This window comes from Tetrao urogallus (genome assembly GCF_951394365.1).
Source record: "Tetrao urogallus genome assembly, chromosome: 10".
Lineage (NCBI taxonomy): Eukaryota > Metazoa > Chordata > Aves > Galliformes > Phasianidae > Tetrao > Tetrao urogallus.
In genome coordinates this window covers 19,769,075-19,788,879 of record NC_136823.1, presented here as the reverse complement: position 1 = coordinate 19,788,879, position 19,805 = coordinate 19,769,075, and the positions used below count along the sequence as shown (strand labels likewise).

The 19,805-nt window shown below is 50.3% G+C and overlaps 1 protein-coding gene across 1 annotated transcript in view; it reads left to right on the top strand.

Annotated features, from left to right (window-relative positions):
* The window catches only part of PLXND1 (plexin D1), a gene marked incomplete at both ends in the record, with an annotated part of 62,834 nt that overhangs the window by 9,252 nt on the left and 33,777 nt on the right, over positions 1-19,805 (top strand). The window contains 11 exons of the mRNA XM_079540384.1: positions 4,048-4,224; positions 6,730-6,861; positions 8,483-8,583; positions 9,198-9,327; positions 9,808-9,982; positions 11,435-11,543; positions 12,141-12,243; positions 14,330-14,434; positions 15,985-16,074; positions 16,877-16,970; positions 19,283-19,446. Coding sequence (XP_079396510.1) covers positions 4,048-4,224; positions 6,730-6,861; positions 8,483-8,583; positions 9,198-9,327; positions 9,808-9,982; positions 11,435-11,543; positions 12,141-12,243; positions 14,330-14,434; positions 15,985-16,074; positions 16,877-16,970; positions 19,283-19,446 — 1,380 coding nt within the window. The remainder of the gene's footprint in view (positions 1-4,047; positions 4,225-6,729; positions 6,862-8,482; positions 8,584-9,197; positions 9,328-9,807; positions 9,983-11,434; positions 11,544-12,140; positions 12,244-14,329; positions 14,435-15,984; positions 16,075-16,876; positions 16,971-19,282; positions 19,447-19,805) is intronic.

Below are 19,805 nucleotides of genomic sequence, written 5' to 3'. Positions count from 1 at the left end.
CCTCTTGCACACTTCAGACACTTAGGGGTGATGTCACCTGGGCAGATGTTACCTGCTGGCAGTGGTGCTGTGCCAGGTATGGCACTGTGGGGTGGGTGGCATCGTGCAGAGCACAGCAATGCTGCTTCCTTGCTCGCAAGACTTGCAGCCCGTATAAACAGTGAAACCAGGTGCAAATTTCATCTGAAGCCCTTTTTAAGGATATCTGTGGTGCTGAGGCGGATGCTGAGTGCACAGTGTGTGCGATTCCTGCAATTGTGATTAATTTATTGGTGGAGCTCAGCCCAACTGTCTCCACTGGTTAGGAGTGCACGGATTTGCTTTATTGCTTTAAAACCATGGTGGGAAGTCACAGGAGCTGATAATGACCGCCTTTGCAGCAGCACCACAATTAGAGACCACTTACATTTCAAGTGCCTGAACAGTGGAGTCCTCTTCGGAGGATGACATTTTCCTCCAGGCATCCTACAAGCCTGTTTTTGACAGCTCTGGTTGCAACACTCGGACGGATAAACGCGTGATTGTGTGTACAAACTGCTGGCTGTGCTGAGAGGGCTCTCTCTCCTGCCTGGGGAGGGGCTCTGGTTGAGCCCAGTGCTGCCGGACACAGACCAGCAGTTGAGTTTTCTGTCCTTGCAAGGCAGCTGAGAGCCGCACGGCCGCTCACCCTGCCTGTTCTGCGGTCGTGTCCATGCAGCATCTCCACATTTCTCTCCCTGTTCAACTCTGAACCTGTGCTCTGCTATTCTCTTTGGACATATCCAAATCAGTTTCGGTGTTCCATCTGCAGTGTGAGAGATTTCCCTGAGTCATATCTACATGTTCATAAGAGCCCAGTGGTTTATGTTGAGGAAGACGGGAGATAAGGCCAGAGCCCTTTTATCACAGAATGTAATGGCCTGAAAATGTCAGTTGTGTGGAAGCAACTGCCAAATTTTGAGCCTATAAAGACGGTTCTAAGTCCCACAAATCAACAAGTTTGGAGCGGATTATCGGATGCTGGCTGTGTCATTTTCCCAGGACTCCAGGCATGTTGGGAGCCAACGCTTTAATCCACTCCGATGCGGTGCTCGGTGGGGCGGGCGCGCTCTGCTGCTGCCGCACTGCGAACCATTCGGTGGCTCTGCGGTGCAGCAAGGAAGGGTTTTCTGCTGGAAGCAGAAGCTGCAGGGCTTTTTTCTGGTTTTCATTCAGAAATAAACTCCATCTTTGCTTAAGAACTATTTTTAAGGTCACAAAGGCAGGATACAGAAATCAGTGCGTTTCATAGATTTCCTGAGTGCTGCCTCACCACTCCTCTTCCTCCTTCTGTTTCCAGCAGACTTCCTTCCGAAACTGACATCCTGTGAGCCTGCCTCTGGGGTGCAGCATGGGGCTGGCCCTGCTGATGGGAGGCCTGGCACACTGCTGCTTCGGTTCGTACTGGTTTGGGCCTGGGATAAAGGCTGAACTTGCACCATGAACACAGCCGAGCTCCTGAGCTCTGATGTGATCGGAGATCTTTTATCTCTATCCCGTTATGACTTTCTGGCCACAGTTAATCTGACAACCCTCGTCTTAGATGTTGCTCCTTGGGTTGCATTAATTTGCAGCAGTTTTGCAGTGTTGTACAAATTCCAAGCATGCCCTCCTCGGCATGGCTCAGCCTGACCTGGCTGAGTGCTGGTAGCAGCTCACCCCACGTGGCTCCTGCATGGCCGAGTGCCTGGGGTGCAGAAGGAGCTGGGTCGTGCCTCCTCTGGTACTTCTGTGAGCTACTGAGGATGTCTGCGGTGTCTAGTGGAAAAACAGTGGAACACTGTAAATACTCATGGGGTTATTTGGAAATGCAGATGACAGAGAGGTACTGGCTTGGGAGAAAACTTCTGCTCCTGCTTTCCTCGCTGCAGAGTAGGTTAAGGTGGTTTAAAATGGAGCAAAATTTCACCCATTCTGTATCAAGAACTCTTTCCAGCACAACTTCTAAGTGAAATTTCCCAAGCTGCAGTGTGATTGTCTGGTGCCTCAGTGAGGATGTGACTTGGTCATATCCTGTTTACCCTAAAATGATGGAGCTAAAATATCTCCTTGGTGCTGCAGTTTACAGACAGAAGCGGCATATTGTGTCACCCCACCCGAGAGCCCAAGTGAGGGAAACACCATCTGTCTCCTCCTGTCCTTCAGAAGAACTGATGTCATCTACAGAAAGGTGTTTTAGAGGAAGGATGTCTGTGACCAAAATAATGCTCGGCCTGCTTTACAATAGTTACATCCTGTTTACCACAGAAAACACTTTGCATTTATATTGGGTCTGTAAACGTGATTTATAAACAGGTGGAGGTGACAGATAAGGAACTTCCATTGGCTTCATCCGTCTGCACTCAGAGCAGTCCCACTGTGCCCGGTGAGGCTGCTGCGGTGGCACGGCCCAGCAGAAGGAGCCCACGGAGCTTTGGTTTGCAGGCGTTGGTAATGAGTAGTGAAGAGGAGCTGGAAACGTGTTCCCAAGATAAATTGGTAAAACCAAGTGCTTTTCTAAAAGTTTGGCTGTGAGTGAAAGAGACCATTAAATCAGAAAAATGAATGGCTTGCCATATTCTGTGCAGAGCAGGAAGAGATTGTGTTGCTCAGTTACAGAGAGAAACATATACACTTGAGAATTTGGGCTGCAGTTTTATTTTTTAATGGAATGAAATGCCGTAAAACTGCAAAACACATTTAGCAGTCATTTGTGTCTGCCACTTGATCCTTTCGTCTCGCTCCCATTCGCACCAGGCAGCAGCTCTGGGAGCATCCATTCCTGTGGGGCTGAGCGGGGCTGTGCTCACTGTGTCCCCCAGTCGTGCAGCCAGGAGCTGATCGGGGCTGGGGGCTCTGAGGAGAGAGCTGCAGGCAGCATGATTTGATCCCAGGAATTCAGGTACAGGACTGGCGAGCTCAGCCCAGGAAGGAAGGGATGTGCCAAACAGGACACTCATCAGCTTCTGTCTGATAGAAGCATGCAGTCCAGCATCCTCGCATTTGTTCTGCCTCAGTGATGCTCCCGGTTACTGTTCTGGGTGGGAAATCCACAGTGTGGCTGATTTCAGCAGAGCATAAAATGTGTGGCACCGGACCGCAGGCTGAGCTCCATCAGCACAGAGCTCCATCGGAGCTGCCTGGCACAGTGTGTGTGTGCCTCTTGCAGGCAGGGCTGTGGTTGCCACTGCTCCTTGGCTGGCGTCCTGCACATACCCACACTTGTTGGCCTTTAGCTGTGTGCCAGCACCTGCGAGGGTGACAGCTCAATTGCAGCTTTTGAGATGCACCTGAAATGATGCTGCAGCTGATGTGGTAATGGTCCTCTCTGTGCCCATCACCGAGCGGCGCCGGCTGTCCCCACGGTGCTTCTTCACAGCTGCTGGGGAGCGACAGCAGGTAGATGGTCGGCAGCCAGACTGCTGTGATATTCAGGCGATGCTGAATCCATTCACGTCGTCTGAGCAGAAATCATAAGGATAATCTCAGAGGACTCAGGGTGAGAGCAGTTCATAAATCTTGGGTACATCTTGAAGGGGAAGGAGAAATATGAAGCGTCGGTCTGGTTGGTAAATGCTGCTGTCATGCAGCAGTGGCGCTAATTAATTTAGCACAGGGTGGTCGGGTCAGTTGCGTGCTGTGGGCTATGGATGCCAAATATCCACTCACAGGCTGCATTCATAGATAAGGACTCCTTATAATTTGTCCTCTGCCATTACTCTTTCACACCTGACACGGGTGCAAAGTCACGGTACCTACCCAGTGGCTCCAATTACAGTGCCAGGCACCCAGCTCCATGGGAGGGCTTTCTGCCAGGACTGCAGCCCCCGGCCCCACGATACCTTCAGTTCAGTCAGGGTAACGCAACCTGCTGACAAAAGAAGCCAGATGCACACAACGAACATCTTGTGAACGGCTACAGCCCTGTGTTACCCTCTGTTTCCTTGCTTGGTGGCAAGGTGCTTTCTGTGGGTCCGGTGGTTCAACCTGCTGAGTCCTGGTGAGGAGGAACTGCTGTGCTGAAGCACTGATGTGTGCATCTCCCTGCAGCTGCAGCCGGAGCAGCTGGACTGTGGAGCAGCGCACCTGCAGCACCCGCTGGCCATCGTGAACCCCATCACCGCCACCCCCATCCTCACCTACAATGGCCTCACTGCTGTGGCGGTCACCAGCATCAACAACTACACCGTGGTGTTCCTGGGCACTGCCAGCGGAGGACTCCTGAAGGCAAGTATGGGAGAGCGGGCAGGGGGTGGGGAGTGGGGGTACAGCCGCTGTCGGTATGGTTGGCCCGCGATGGGAAGTGTGTGTTACCAATTTCTCTTAGCACCTGCTTTCATTTGGCAATAAAGAGGTAATTGGATGCTGCTGTGCTCTGTGCAGTGACGTGCACTGCCTGGTGACTGGTGACTGGTTAATTACTGTTCAAGGCTGCCGCTCGAGCGGGATGTACTTGATGAGACCTGTGCTGAAAATGTTATTGTGCAGCATTTAATTATTAACAGCTCTTCTAATAAACTTCCCCTGTGAGCTGAGGACCGTGGAGGGCTCCATGTGGGCAGGGAATGCCAGGCAGTACCTCATTGAGTCCCGCACTCAATCAGGTGTGGATCCCCGTGCCTGACAGAGACAAGGTGTTGATTTTATGCCGTGTTCCAAAGGCAGCACGGTGCAGCGCGGTGTCTGGAGCCAAGAGGCAAGCTGGGGTTTCAGTAACTTAAAGGCTTAAAGTTTGCCAAAAGAAGTTTTGATTCCAGCCAGATACAACAGTTTAGTGTGTTCTTAGAATCAAAAGTCCATAGAGGAGGAGGGGGGAAGCCCCGGAGGAGAAGCATGGCTGACAGATAGCTGCTGTTGTTAGCCTGCTTTATGTGGAATACTGGATCAGAATGCTTGCAAAGAAGAAAAAGGATCCTGTCTCTTCCCTCGTTTCCAGTGCTTCTGGCAGAAGCGTGGGAGAGATCAGAGGGCGATGGCTGCTCTGAGTCCTGCCTGCAGGGGCAGTTGGAGCTGACACACCTTCAGGTGCTGTGCTGGGAGAGCGTGTGCCACACACAGCACAGCGTGATCACACAGCGCTGACAGCTCTCCTTTCACTGCCATTGCAGAGCAAGCAGCCTTATCTACCGAGTCTCCATTAGGGAGAGGCTCCTGGCTCCCCTTTGCTGGGATAATTTGCTCAGATAGCTCTAATCTAATTCTGCAACACAGCTGCATAACCAGAAGCCCTTTTACCTTCGGGGTCCTTGTTATTTGGCACGGGATACGAGATACTTTGCGTGAGTTATCACTTAGATTTGCTGCCTGAGAAAAGACAGCGAAGGGGCAGAAATAGTGCTCGGCCAGCTCCTTCCAGCAGCAATTATGGCTGCCAGGGAATGGGGAATTAATCAGATAGTCTGCAGGCGGGCATCTCACGGGGCCGTTATCTGTGCCATGGCCAGCAAAGTCATTAAAGGAGCAGCAGCTCCGTGTGGTGCAAGGGAGGGTATGGGCAGAACGACTGTGGGATCACGGTGCTCGGAGGGAGGGACCTGGGGCAGCAGCTGGGAGCAGCTGGGCACTGGAGGAGAGCTCAGCAAGGAGGGGAAGGGTGGCATAGAGCTGAGGTGGGCACCAGGGCTTGGTTCCTGTGCGCTGTGGGTGATCACAGGCAAATTATTTGGCTCTGGATAGCCAGGTTTTAAAAGTGGCAGTGACAGTTCCCTTCTTTCTCTATGGCTGCTCGCATGGGAAGCACTGTGTTCAGCCTGCACTAGCTATCTGACCAGGACACGTCAGTGCAATTCTAGTGTAAGAATTAATTAATCCTATGTTCATGAATTAATCCAGACTTTAGAGAGAGCAGGCTTGCTTGGTCCCTGCAATTACTGCCTCCTTAGCAAGGAGGTAGGAATTTTCCTGACTCCCTTTCAGTTTTAAGCTGAAAAGTGACTGTCATGTGAAATTGTGTAGCCCTATTGTTATTTCCTCTCAGCAATGCCACATTTAATTTGCTGAGCTCTCAAGTCAAATGCCAAGACATTCTGGGATCTGAAAAACGGGCTGACGCTGTGCAGCCTTTTCCATGACTGCTGGTGGCTCGCGGGTGGTTGGTGAGGCAAGGTGGGTGCAGCTCTCCTGCTGCAGCTGCTGCGTCCCCGGGGGTCAGCAGGGATAAAAGCTTCTGGCCATGAATGACACACTTATTTTCAGATAAGCAGGGAGGAGGGAATGCCACATTACATGTCCGCATTGCTGATTGCTGCTGTTTTTCATTAAGCTTTAGAAGTGAAATGTTCTTTGTAACAAAAACGCACATATGTACATAGTGAGGGCTGAAGGCTGATGCCATTTACATCAGGATGCAGTGAGAGCAGCACTCAACATGTGCCATCGTGGTGCTGAGATGGGAATGGCCTGGTGGCCGTGTAGGCAGGCAGTGCTGCAGGCAGGACCTGAGGCTGAAAGGATTCCAAGTGGGCTATTGCTTCAGATAGAGGGACTGAGGGGTGGGAGGTGTGTTCAGCACGAGGCATTTTTCCTGGCGGAGTGGCTTCCCTGTGCCACAGAGATGGTTTTGCCATAAAGCTTAATGTCTGCAAGCTGTAAAGCATTTAAAGGTCTGCAGCACTTGAAGATACAGAATGTCTTTAGATACCCTCTTGATTCTTGTTTATAACTAAGGTAAAATAATCTTCTCTCCATAGTGTTTGAGAAATAGTCTCAGAGAGTGGCTTCTTCTCACTACAGATTAACCTGGACAGTGCCATGAGGGTTGTCAGCAGGAGATCCATCTCAGTGGCTTACGGAGAGCCTGTCCACCCCATCATGCAGTTTGACCCCTCTGATCCCACCTACCTCTATCTGATGACATCCTACCAGGTGAGCTGACAACGTGCTGCGATGCCAGCGGGCGGAGCAGAAGAAGCTGGGGGATTCAGCTGCTGTCCTAGCACCCCTCCACCCTTCCTAATGCAGTGCCCGTGCCTGCCGTGCTGCTGGCAGCGGTCCTGCAGTGGATGGGCTCACCATGCCTCCACCCTGAGCAGTGCGGTGCACTGGGATGGGGATGGTGGGTGGTGGGCGGTGGGCACGGCACTTTCCCCACTGCTGTGTCTGGTTGCAGTGGTGAGGTGTGGGCTGGGTCTCTGCGCTTTCCGGCTGGGCAGCGAGTTGTGCATTATGGTTTGCTGGCCATATTTCTGGAGCAGTGTGATTTCAAGCACACACAAGAGTTTTTCCTGCCTTGTGATGATTCGTTGCTGTCTGAGGCAGGGAATATTCCCGTTATTCACATTGGCTTTCCTGTCTTTGTGGTGGCGAGATGAAAGGAAGAGTGAAAGATATCTAAACTGATCCCACTTGTGGGAGAGGGAGATAAGCTGAGGCTGTTGCTTTATAGAAAACTGAGAATTATGGCATGTGGTCTGTGAGGAGGCTTTGGGGAATCCCAGCAGAAAGGCTGCCTGCCAGGAGGGCTCTGCAGGGGCAGCTCCTGCACAGCCGCCAGCAGAGCAGGGATGGGGCTGTGTGAGCCTGCAGCAGGTAGGAACAGACGGGCTCGTCTCCCTCAAGTGAGCAGGGGAGGAAGATGAGAGCTGAGCACTCCGGGCTCTGGTGGTTTGTCCTGAATTACATTTTAATCTGTAGAAACAGATGCACAACCACAAACGTTACATGTTGCATTTATATTTCTAAGCCCTAATTCCCTGCAGATTGGTCATTATCATTTCACAGAACACTCCCAGGATGCCTCTCCAGCTGATGTTTCTGACTTTCGCCTGTCTGCTGTCAGGCTGTGCTGAGGACCTCATTCCTGGCTGGATAAAGCTCTGAGAGCAGCACCTCTCTGCTGCTCTTGTCTGCTCATTCCTTTACCAACCAACCAGACATGTTGATGTGCCACCAATACCTGAGGAGCAGAGCATGGCCAGGGCACTCCTGTTGTTGACCTCCGAGTTACCAAACTTGTTTTTTCCTCCCAACTGTTCAGAAATGGAAGGAGGAAAATGCAGAAACTGACGCACACTTTCCCTCCAAGTGTGCCTGCAGAGTAAGCCTGCAGCAGTTACTGTGATCTTTTTAGAAACTAAGGTTTTCAAAATGGTGTGGCTTTCTGATCAGTTCATAAATAACCAAACACCATTTGGCTGTTTTAAGAAAGGAGCTCTCTGAAAGCCTGAGGAGCTTTCCAAAACCAAGGAGAAGCTGTGAAACCAGCCCCAGCCATGTTCTCTGAGGCAGTGGAGAGGTGTCGTGTCACTCCCCATCACCTTCCCATCACACACTGGTGCTGAAGATGCTGGCTGAGGAGGAGCAACCCAGCCCTGCAGAGCTGCAGCGCCAGGCCGGTCCGGTCACGCTGCCTGCAGTGCCGCTCCGTGCTGGTGTCTGCAGCAGTGCTGGGCTCTGTGCCTCACTGCTGGCCGCACCATCAAAGCCAGGTGCAGCATTTCTGTGGCATTACGAAGCATTTGGATGCAACCATGCTGTTGTTGTGCAGATGACACGAGTGAAGGTGGCTGCCTGCGAGCAGTATTCAACGTGTGCAGAGTGCCTGGCTGCAGCCGACGCATACTGTGGGTGGTGCACGATGGAGACCAGGTAGGACCTGTTGTGTCCCGATGTGGGATGGCAACAGCTTTGGCCTTTGAGGCCACAGATGGGCATTCTTGGTGGCTTCGTATTTCTACCAGTCTTTGTTCCATCCTCACAAAATAGATACTTTTTAAAACGATCACATATGAGATGCTCTTTTGAGCTACCATGTAACAGTAGTTGCTACACTGCAGGTAGCTGCCAGTTCAAGGAACATCTTGCAGGCATCCAGCCGTGGGACTGCCAGCCCCAGCACCCTGCTAGAGAATGTCTATAACCCTTGCAGTTATTGGTTATGGGTAGAAGACTATGCTCAAATGGAAGTTTACAAATGTAGACTGAGTATTTACAGACAAAATTTCACCTTTCTTTCCCTGTTATCTGCTGAGCATGGCCTGCTCTCACTTTCTCTGAAACCCAGTGGTGCTGATGGATGCAGTGTCTCTTATCATGGCACCAGCTGCCCAAAGGTTGCAGCAGGGCTTTCTCCTTAACTGCATGGATGGAGGAAAATGGTGCAGATGGGATTTTTTTCCGGCTCTTTGATCACAGGGGTGTCAGTGTATTTATCAACTGTTTTGAAAATAATCAAGCACCAGTTGTTCCGTTGTGTCCTGCAGGTGTTCTCTGCAGCATGAGTGCATGAACTTCACAGAAGCCAATTTCTGGGCGAGCGCAAGTGAAGGAGTGCAGCAGTGTCCCTCCATGACCATTTTGGAGCCTGAGATTAATATTGACAAAGAGAATCCGGTAGGATTGATTGTTTTTTACACAGAGGGTGGTGAGGCACTGGAGCAGGCTGCCCAAGGAGGCTGTGGATGCCTTATCCCTGCAGGCATTCAAGGCCAGGCTGGATGTGGCTCTGGGCAGCCTGGGCTGCTGGTTGGTGACCTGCTCATAGCAGGGGTTGGAACCGGATGAGCATTGTGCTCCTTTGCAACCCAGGCCATTCTGTGATTTTTCTATGATTCTCTGGTTCTGCTGTGCTAACCATGTGCACATCCCATGGGGGCTGTGCAGGGGCTGGCAGGCAGGTGCTGAGAGCTCATTGTGTCAGCTGATAATGCACCGGTTTGTGTTTTTAGAGTTCAGAATGCACAAAATGAGGGCACACAGCTGTCTGTGTTCTTGTTTGGAGTTCCCAGTTTATGAAACGCTTCTGAAGCAGTGACAAATGCTAAATATGATTTTCTAAGCGAATAACTAATTTTTTTATTTCCCCAATTGTAGGTCCTGATAATACAAATAAATGGGACTATCCCAAACCTAAATGGAACAAACATTTCATGCAATTATGGAAATAATATCTACACGGTAGCCAGAGTTGCTGGAGATTATGCAAACCAATTTATTTACTGCAGTTTACTTCCACGCCAGAAGTACCCTGCATTTCCAGAAGACCAAGGTATGTGAGGGAATATAAGCTCTGCCCATTCTTGCTACTGCTATGGTAGTCGTTTTCCATAGGCCTTTTTTGCCCGGCTGTATGTGCAGATGATGCGAATGGAGAAGACAGACCCAAGCTGCTCCTGTTTCGTAGGGCGTATGACTTTAAGGTGTGGATGTTCCACCATCTTCACACGGATTGGCAGTATTTCAAACCGCCAATTTTTGTTATAAAGAGAAGGATGTAAAAGTTCATCCCCATGCTTACTGTATTGAGGTGTATCTGGTTAAAGTTTCTGCATTAGGTCAGTAAGTACCAAAACAAAGCAGGTCTATGGAAACTGTCACTACCTCCGTCAGTACTTCCAATTGCTTTTGCTTAAGCCCTGTTTGAAACTTACAGTGCCCTTCAGGAATTCTGGAAGAAGAGCAAACGTACCTAAATATAGTTCAGAAACTCTAACCTCATTAATGCAACCAAACGCCAGCCTGACATTTTCCAGTGTTCCCTGTTTTGAGAATTGCCCAATATCTGATGCCCATGCTGTGGCAGCTAGCGGCACAGTGGGCACCTCAGCCCTGGCTGTTGGCAGCCCAGCTTTGCACCCAAGCTGCCCAGAGCTGAGAGCTCAGGGACAGCCGCACTTCATTGCTCCTCTGGGCAGTGTGGTGATTCCTTCCAGACTGGAGCGTTAAATTTTTATCTTTCAAGCTTAGAGTGAATGCCCTATTGAAGACGACTGACTTCAGTAGGAGAAGAATTAGCCAGTCCTTTTGAAAACCCTACTTTTCATAAGCAAGTTTATAAGGCTGCATTGTTTTTCTCCCTAGCTATCCAAAGAATGGAAGATTATTAACTGTTTTTTATTGTTAGTTATGGCAATATCCAGATGAATTTCAGGAATCCAGTGCATTGATTTATTGTACATATTCTGAAAGAGGCATTGTTTCTTGTCCCTCTGCTTATATGGAAAAATTGTGGGGAAAAAAAAAACAGAAGCGATTTTTGTGTGGGGGGGAATTCAGCACAGCGCACGATGTCGCCAAAAAAGGGATCTCCACTCTTTCTCTGGGTTTATTACCTTGGGGAAAGTGAGTGGGGGTTTAAGACATGTTAACCAACATGTTTTAATTACTTTTTTTTAAAAAGATATCATTTAGCACCTACTGTAAGGAAAGACAACAATTAACTCCCTAGTTAACACTCGTGCAACACACTGGAATTTTCTGCTGAAATTTGCAATGTTCTTTTGGCAAGGGTGTTGTAAAGTGTTGATTTAAGAGGGAAGGGTTTGAAGTCAGAGGGCACAAGATGAATGGTCCGAGCTCCAAAACACAGCTTAGAGGAAGCCCTAGAGAAAACAAATCAGATTTAGCTGCTGTTTTCCCAAGGGCCTGTCTTGTCTTCTAAGAGTAAGCTCCAAGGAGCGAGGCTCTTGCAACCCAGTGTTCTTTGGCTTCATTCTCTCAGACCATGTGACTGTCGAAACAGCTCTCCGGGTCAACAGCAAAAATATTATCCAGGCCAATTTCACCATCTACGATTGCAAAAGAACTGGAAACATTTACCCAAAGAGAGCGTGAGTGATCCATGTTTGCATGTGGCACTGCTGCCCGGGGCTGCGCTGGGGGAGGGCAGGATGCTGGTGGCTCTGGTGCCTGCATCTCCTGCTGCCGTGCACTGGGGAAACGGGGACAAATCCAACATTTTGAGGCCAGAAGCGTGTGCGGGGTGGTGAAGGCCTCCAGCCTGGGGTTAATTGGATGAGCGCAGTGCCTGCCAGCCCGATGCTAAGGGCCTGGGCAGGATTTGGCAGGAAGGTGGCTGCTGTGCTGCCAGGGACTTGCGAAGGAGGGTCCTAGCGGCGTCTCAAGCCATCTGGACATGCTGGCTTTTTTAAACAAGAATAATATTTCTGTATGTCTGTATGAGACTTGTTCTGTTAACCCTCAGGCAGCCAAGCTAGCCGCCCTACTCACAGCACACTGGGGCAGGTGGCTCTGTGCATGTTCCCAGCCTGCTCAGGTGGAAGGAGAGAAAATGCCAGTGCCAGTGGTGGGAAGGTTTTTCCTGGGCACGTTAAAGACTGAACACAATCTGTGAAGATTTCCTGTGTTGCTCAGCTCTGCTGAGCACCTCCAAATCTGCTTTTCACCCCTCTCCTTTGGCATTGCAGGTGCACCAGCTGCCTCTCGACCAAGTGGAAGTGTTACTGGTGCCCCTCCAGGTACATGTGTGTCTCCAACCACTCGTGGTGCGAGGATGCGCTGCAGATGAGGGTAAGACCTGGTACCACTGGCAGTACTCATCTGAAGGAGAAAAGCGGCCCTTTCCAAATTAAAGCTCTTGCTAACCAGAGCCTGTGTTCCCACTTCTGAAATTTAAACTGAAGTTAATTTAAATTAAATTGGCTTTTTAGTGATCAATCTGACATGGATGTGAGCCAAACTTTGCCACTGTACATCAGATTTTTTGGCAGTGGTGTTCTGAGCCCTGCCTCACCTCCTTCGGATCTCCCTGTGCTCGCTGCCCTGGTTGTTCAGCCCCACCAGACCTGACATGGTGCTCCAAGAGCCCGAGTGGGACGGGTGGACAAGTACAGCACGTGGCTACCCCACACCATCCTGTCTGATAGCAGAACAATATGGAATGCTTCCTGCCACTGCTGGGTCGCAGCTGGTAGTTTGTTCCCTGGGAATGCAGGATGTATTTCTTCTGCTCTGTGAATTGTTTCTGAATGGATTGTGCTTTCTTGTGAATGCCTTGGCTGTTTATGAGTGGTTAAGGAAAGCGCCCTTTGCTTAGCAAATATCCTGTTTCATAACACACCAGGTGTTTTATTTTGCTGTCTGGATTGGGGCTAAGCAGTGAGCTGCAGGCAGGCCAGGCACAGTGCTGGTTTGGGCACAGTCCCATTCTGTCTGTGGCCTTCCCAAGTGCTTTCCTGGGAAGCAGCCTGCAGAGGAAGGTGCTCTGTAGCCCTGGAAACATGGCTCCTCATGTTGCATTCTTAGCTGTCAGTAAATAAACCATTGCTGGCATGGCTGCACCTGCTAACAGGTCTGCTGAGAAGCCAGCATCACACTAGCTTCGTCCATGGCATCTTAAACACTCAGACTCTTCACCCTCCTCCAGATGTGAACAGCAGGAAGGCTCTGTTTCTACCTTCTGACTAACAGTGGGAGAAAGAACTACGAGGCAACGAGTTAATCAGTCCTATAAAGTATATTTATCTAGAAAGCCATGCCAGCTGCTGTGACATGCAAAGCCACAGCAGGCCATAGGCATGTTAGCATGAATTTCCAGCGGCAGCCCTGCTGCTTTTATTTTAACTCTTTTGGTTCAGCTCAAAGAGGCTTGGGACTGAAGTCGAAGTCTCTTTCCACAGCTTTGCTCTGTTCTACTTCTCCTAGCATGTGCATCTCTGTTATTTCATCTCCTTGTTTAGGCAGCACTGAGTGTACCTAATGAAGGCGAGGTGTGCTTCCCGCAGCCACAAAGCACAGCTCCCTGATCTCTCCCACCCGACATGGGAAGGGCAGGCAGCCCCGCTCCATGTGTGCCCCCTGGAGCAGAGCAAGAGCAGCAGTGCGGTCAGCAGTGGGCTCAGTGCAGGCGGGCAGGAAATCCTGCCTGCTGAAAATTATTCTGCATAATGGCCCAAATATTTTGTTGTCTTTTACCCCAATGGCTCCACTGTCAAAGGCATTAATCTGGATACACCCTGGGGCAGAGGAGAAGCTGGCTTCATTTTTGCTGTAGTTTTGCAGTGTAATTTACATCTTGTGAGAGAACAGGATGGGCTTGTCATACAGATTTTAATTCTGAGTCAGCTCTGATATCTGAGCCATCAATTCAAAGTGAGAACAAAAGTGAGGGACAGATGACCTTTTAAAATCATTTTTCAGCTTCGTTTAGGCCTTTCATTGCAGCTGTCCCCCCTTCCCAAAGCCCCCTGCAGCCCATTATACCCAATCCTCTGCATGCGCACGCACACAGGCCTGCACACTTCTGAAATAATGTGCGGGAGGGAGACTGCAGGAAGGGAAATCCCTGCAGGGGTTGAAGAAACACGCGTGGCCGTGGATGAGACATCAGCTCCCAGCCAGCAGGAGGGTCGTGCCTGCAGAGCTGCCCTCATGGGATGCATCGCACCCCTGCAGTGTCACTCCATCCACAGCTCCTACCCCTGGGTGTGTGCAATGAGTGAGCTGCCCGGACTGGCAGCAGTGAAGTGCATGCAGGGTTGTGCTTTGGCAAGGAGTACATCTCTCCCAGTGCAGAAGGATGGAGATGCAGAATCACTGCAGATGATCAGAATGCACCCTCTAACATTCTCTTTTTTTCTTCCCATGTCTGTGACAGAAGAAAATTGACTGCCCACAGATTGTACCAGCCCCGCTGGACCCAATGCCCACGGGAATGTCACGAGACATCACGATCACACTGGCCAACACGATCTTCTCTGAGGTAGGTGAGATTCTGAGGTAGGTGAGGGAATGGGAAGGCTCAGACGAGCCAACTTGGTTATCTGAGCTGGGGTGGGATCGACTGCAGGGCGTCTGAATGCAGGGTAGGTTCTGCTTCAGGGTGGGCAATGGCCCCAGGCCCACATGTTAGCTTCTGGCAGTCACTGCAGAGCCACTTTTTGCGTGTGAAAGCATTCTTTCCGGAAAGTTTTCTGACATGAAAATTGTAGTAGAGCAAAAAATGGGAGTGGACATCCAGTGCTGCTTTCTGAGATGTTCATACCACGAGGATTCAGAGGAATTTCAGCTAGGAAAGCTGGGCACTGGGAAAACATGTGACTGAGCTCTGGTATTTGTAGAAGAGTGCTCTGTCATTTCAGGTCAAGTCTTCAATAGAGCTTCTGGGGCTGATTTGCAGCACGCATATGGACGGTGCTCACATGCCATGCAGCCAGGGGACTCTTCTTCCTCTAGAAGAAACCCTCTGAGAAAGGGTTTGGAAGGATGGGAGGAGCTGTGTGACCCAGCGAGCTCCCCTGGCCCAGCCTGCACTGCCGCTTCCTGCTTGAGGTCCAGCCTTTGTGAGCACGGATGTGCTCCTCTGCAGTCAGCAAAAAAGGCCAAGAAATCCTTCTTCCTCTGTGGATGCTGGAGGTGGCTGGAGAGGAAGCCATACCACACGTAACCTGATAGGAAATGAAGTCAGCAGGAAAGGGGCTGAAGCTCCTCCATCCCCAGGGGTGACTGCTGGGGCCCCACTTCCTTTTGCCACCATCTGCGGGCCATCCTGGGGCACCACTGGGATCCCTTCCTGCCTCAGTGGGCTGGGTTTTCTGCACAGCGAGGCTCCCTTTCCCCTCCATGCCAGGAGACTGCAGACTTCTTTAATCTCTGTTGTCAGATCTGTCCATTGTTAAAGGAGCAGCTAGACCTCAGTAGCAGCAGAGCAGCAGCCTGCTTGGAGATAGGAGTTCTACCTGACCGATGGGGCATGACAGTAACTTGAGGCTGGATATCATCCCTTGTGTTATCAATAAAGCAGCACTGAAAATCTGCTTTTGAACATCCTCCCAGCTAGATCCTCATCTGAATTAGAGATCTACTCTGTGCAGATGTTGGGAGCAGAAGAAAGGTGGCTTTGAGCCTAGGTCCCTGTTGGTGTCTGGGCTGGTGCAGGCGCAGCTGCAGGAGATGCGTTGGCCCTCCGTGTGTGACAAGCCAAGCTCAGAATGATGGTCTGAGGCCGTGACAGGGTGCAGGCCATGGCTCTGGATTGTGTCAGGGCTGCCCCATGCCAGCGTGCTTGCAATAGCATGCAGGACACGCAAGAGCCAGGCAGCTCTGCCACCACACTAACAGAGCGGGATTAGCCAGGAGCAGAGCCCAGCCCCGTTGGCCGTGTTGGGCTGTGATTTCTCTGACCATTGTGCAGCCCAGGCATTCATGGCAGAAGCTAAGGAAGTCACAGCGCTTGTTGCATCCATTGATGGTGGTGCAGAACTGCAGAGCACGCTTGCTGTGGTCCTTCAGCTGTTGTCTTCCCTTCCTCAGGAGACGGCCCTGGAGTGCCACTTTGGAGTGGAGAGGACGTTTGAAGCCCGCTGGGTGAACTCCTCTGCTGTGGAATGTGTCCATGTGTTGGTGAGTCAGGGTATGGCCGTGAGCCCCTGGTGCTGCAGGGCAGGACCAGAGCTGGGAAATCATCCCTTGGCCCTCCAGAGAGGGATTGAGACCCTCTCCCCTCCTCCTGCTCTGCCTGCACTGCCAGCTGAAGAAGCACAAAGCAGGTTAGTGCCCCAAGCAGGGGCTTGCTGCGTGCTGCTGGCTCAGCCCTGCTCTGCTGGGACTCTGGAAAGGAGCTGCCTGGTTCATCTTGTTAAATGGAAAAGTTCAGTAACACAGACAAAATTCTGGCCACCTTCCAGTGCTGCTAATTCTGGCTCTTTACTTCTGAAATAGGATTTGGTCTGAGAAAATGCTCAGACGCTCACCAAAGAGCGGTGCGTAGTTTCTGCAGGACAAATCGCTTTTCTCAAATGCAGCAAGCATTTGGGCTCCTGCCAGTGGGAATACTGAGAGGCCAGAGAGGAGCACTTCCCCTCCCCGTCACCTGCAAACCCTGTATCATGGCCCAGCACTGAACAGGAGCAGGCTGGCCAGGCTTTTAATTGTCCTGTCTGTTTCTACTATAAGTGTCATCAAAGCAGAGCTAGGTTCTCATTGCAGTGTGTGCAGTGCTTGTTTACCTTCTGCTGAGACCAACAAAACAATTGAAAGAGAAAATACTCTTCCCCTTCTTTCCTTCTGCTACCAATGAGACCATGCTGTTCTGAGAAGCAGGGCTAGGAGGGGCACCAAGCAATATTAGTCAGTGCAGTGTGTGCATATAACCTTGTGTTTTACTGAATGTCCTTAGCTTTTGTTCATTGCTGTTTTCCTGCAGCTCCACACGTCAGAAAAAAGCCATCTCTTCCCAATAAACCTTCAGCTGAAGGACAGACCAGACAGATTTATCGACAGTCCAGAGATGATGACAGGTTTGAGTTCTGTTCCCATCTGGTCAGTATGAATGATCCCAAAATCCTGGCAAAGTTTAATGGCTCAGGAGATATCGTGGGCATAGCCCTTCCTTTTCTCTCCAGCACATGCACAAAGCACGTTTACCCAGACCTGTGGGTGTGCAGACATGTGCGCAGAAACCAGACAGATGAACACTCACTTTACACTCGGGCAAACTCAATCCCTGTCCTTGAGCGCGTTGTTGGCCTCCTGCAGTGCGTGGGATGGAGAGCGTGGGGGCTCAGCACAGGGCAGGGAGTGTCCCAGGTCAGCAGAGGAATGTGTCCTGAGCAGATAAGGGACGGGGAAAAGCCCTGTCATTGCCCAAGGCTGTGGCATCGAAACTCAGCAAGCTGTAAAAATTGAGACTTTTTTTTTTTCTCCTGTGCTGACAAAGTATGAAATGTGTAGATGCATTTCAACCATTCCACTCTGTCTCTGGGAAGAATGCTTGGATTCCTAAAAAAGCCCTTGCTACATCAGCAAACTGGAAGGCAAAAAGTCAGATGAGAAATGCACCCAAAACAAGGCATTTAGATAGGATGAGCCCAGCCCAGCCTGCAGCGCCAGAGCTTGCACAACAGCCTCTGCTCCCTGCCTGGCCAGAGCCCCGCTGCTACACCCGGCTGAATGCTATGGCTGTGTGCAGCATCTTTGAGGCCCTTCCTCTCACTAGCGTTAGCAGTTCTACACAAGGTATTGATCTGTGCTAGATGCAAAAGAGGACTATGTCCTTAAATATGGGATTATCTTTGGAGGGTGGCTGTAGAACGTCAGGAAACAGCACCATCAGTCACTGACCCTGGATAAAAAGATTTCCCCATAGTAAATCCCAGTGTGTGAAGGAGATGTATCTTGTAAAGCTTTTGAAATATCCACATAAGCATGAGCCATAGTTTCCTGGCAGAAAGAAGAAAGTGTCATTTTTTATTTTTTTGAGTTACAGAGCGGTAAGTGATTCGATACGGAGAAAAAGGTGATTTGAGCTAAGATCATTCTGATATGCAGTGGAGGATTGTGAATTCCACGTGTGTTGCTGGGAGCAGGAAGGCAGGGCATAGAGAGGAATCCACATCTCCTCCTGCAGGAGAAGGGGTTGGCTTCTGTGCCCTGTACTGACATCAGTTTGAATTTGCCAGAATATTTGGAGTCCCGTGGGACTGCTGTAGTTTCCTGGCTCCTCCTTGCCTTGAGCAGATTGATGCAGCTGAATTGGGGGCACTTGCAAGCAGAGATGAAGACTTGCCTCGCCAAAATAAGTGTGTCTTTTGTACTGACTCTAAGGAGTTACTGTTGTTTTCTGGTGTTTCCTGATATTTATTAGCCTTTACTGTAACTGTGTTTTGGTGGCTCACTGAAGGAATTCCAGCTGGCTGCTGTTGGGTGGAAGGCCAACCAGTGTAACTCTCCGGTAGGCACAAACTGAAGTGAGATAAACAGCTTTTTGTGGAGAGTGGGAGCTCCTTTGTGCCAGTGGCGTTTCACTGGGATAAGCACAGGTAGAACGATGAGGGCTGAGAGACTTGTTAGTTGTTTATGAAGCACTTTGAGATCTTCCTGTCAGCATAAGTGTCACACATGAGTGTTGCTTTATTTTATGTTCTTCTGCAAACTCTCCTGTGGGAAAAAGGGTGTGAAAGCATCGTTTCCTGAATGTTTCTGGCTGTTTATCTCAGCGGATGCCCACACTCCGGTGGCAGAAGGCTTTGGGCTGGAAAGGAAACATAACCTATGGCACTGGCTGATGAAGAGGTGAAAGTCTTGTAGGAAAACAATTTGGAAGCTAAGCAGATCTGAAAGGAGAAGTTGATGAAGAGTGCCTATGATCACTGAGCGGAAAGGGAATGTAAATATTGTACAAAGCATTATAACAATCGCATTTTTGTCCCAGAGCGTGGAAGCGATGTGATTGCTGTGCTAAATGATGGAGCCAGCCTTGTCAAGCAGCTTCCCGTGCGGACGTGGAGAATTGGAAACATGTAGCGTAGATTGACAAAAGGTTCTGAGTTTGAGTGTGGTTTGCTTTTCATAGGAGGAGAAAAGGAAAAGAAAGTGCTAAATTATATTGCGATGATAACAGGCGCCCAGTCCTTCTGGGAGTTCTGCAGGATGGCAGCCAAACGCTGCCTCATCTTTGCTGTGTGTGCAGGCACTTCTGCTATTCCACTGGATTTCAGCTGTTGGTTGGTTAATATAGCTGTGGGGGCTTTCCTTACTGCCTAAAGCTAAGCTAAGCTATGAAATAATCAGGCCCAGAAGCTCACATTTTCTCTTGTCTCTTGTGGTGTAGTGGAGGTGTACAACTGCGCGACGGGAAGTGCTGACTGCTCCCAGTGCCTGGGCAGGGAGGACCTGGGGCATCGGTGCGTCTGGAGTGAGAGCAGCTCCAGCTGCAGGCTGAGCACTGAGTCCCCGCAGCCCTCAGACGTGTGTCCAGCTCCTGAGATTAAGAAGGTGAGACGCGGAGGAGGTGTGGGGCAGAGCAGGTGCTGGCTGTGCTGTCCCTGGCTGGGAGCTGCGCTGTAGCCCTGACACGAGGCAAGGTCAAGACCAGTGAGAATTATTCACTGAGCTTTTTTGCTGTTGAGTCACCTGAAAATAGAACACCACATTCCAAAATCATCTCACTAATGACAAGATTCAATCTTCTTCATGATAGCAGGAAAAACAATAACAGCACAGTCAAAATGTACTAGGGGTCCTGGGGTTGGTAAAGCAAGAAGAATTTGTAGGATCAGCTGAAAGATTCTTATCAGAAATAGCATTTAGTGGAGCACAGCTGAAAGATGAATGGTGAGCCCTATCTCCAGGCA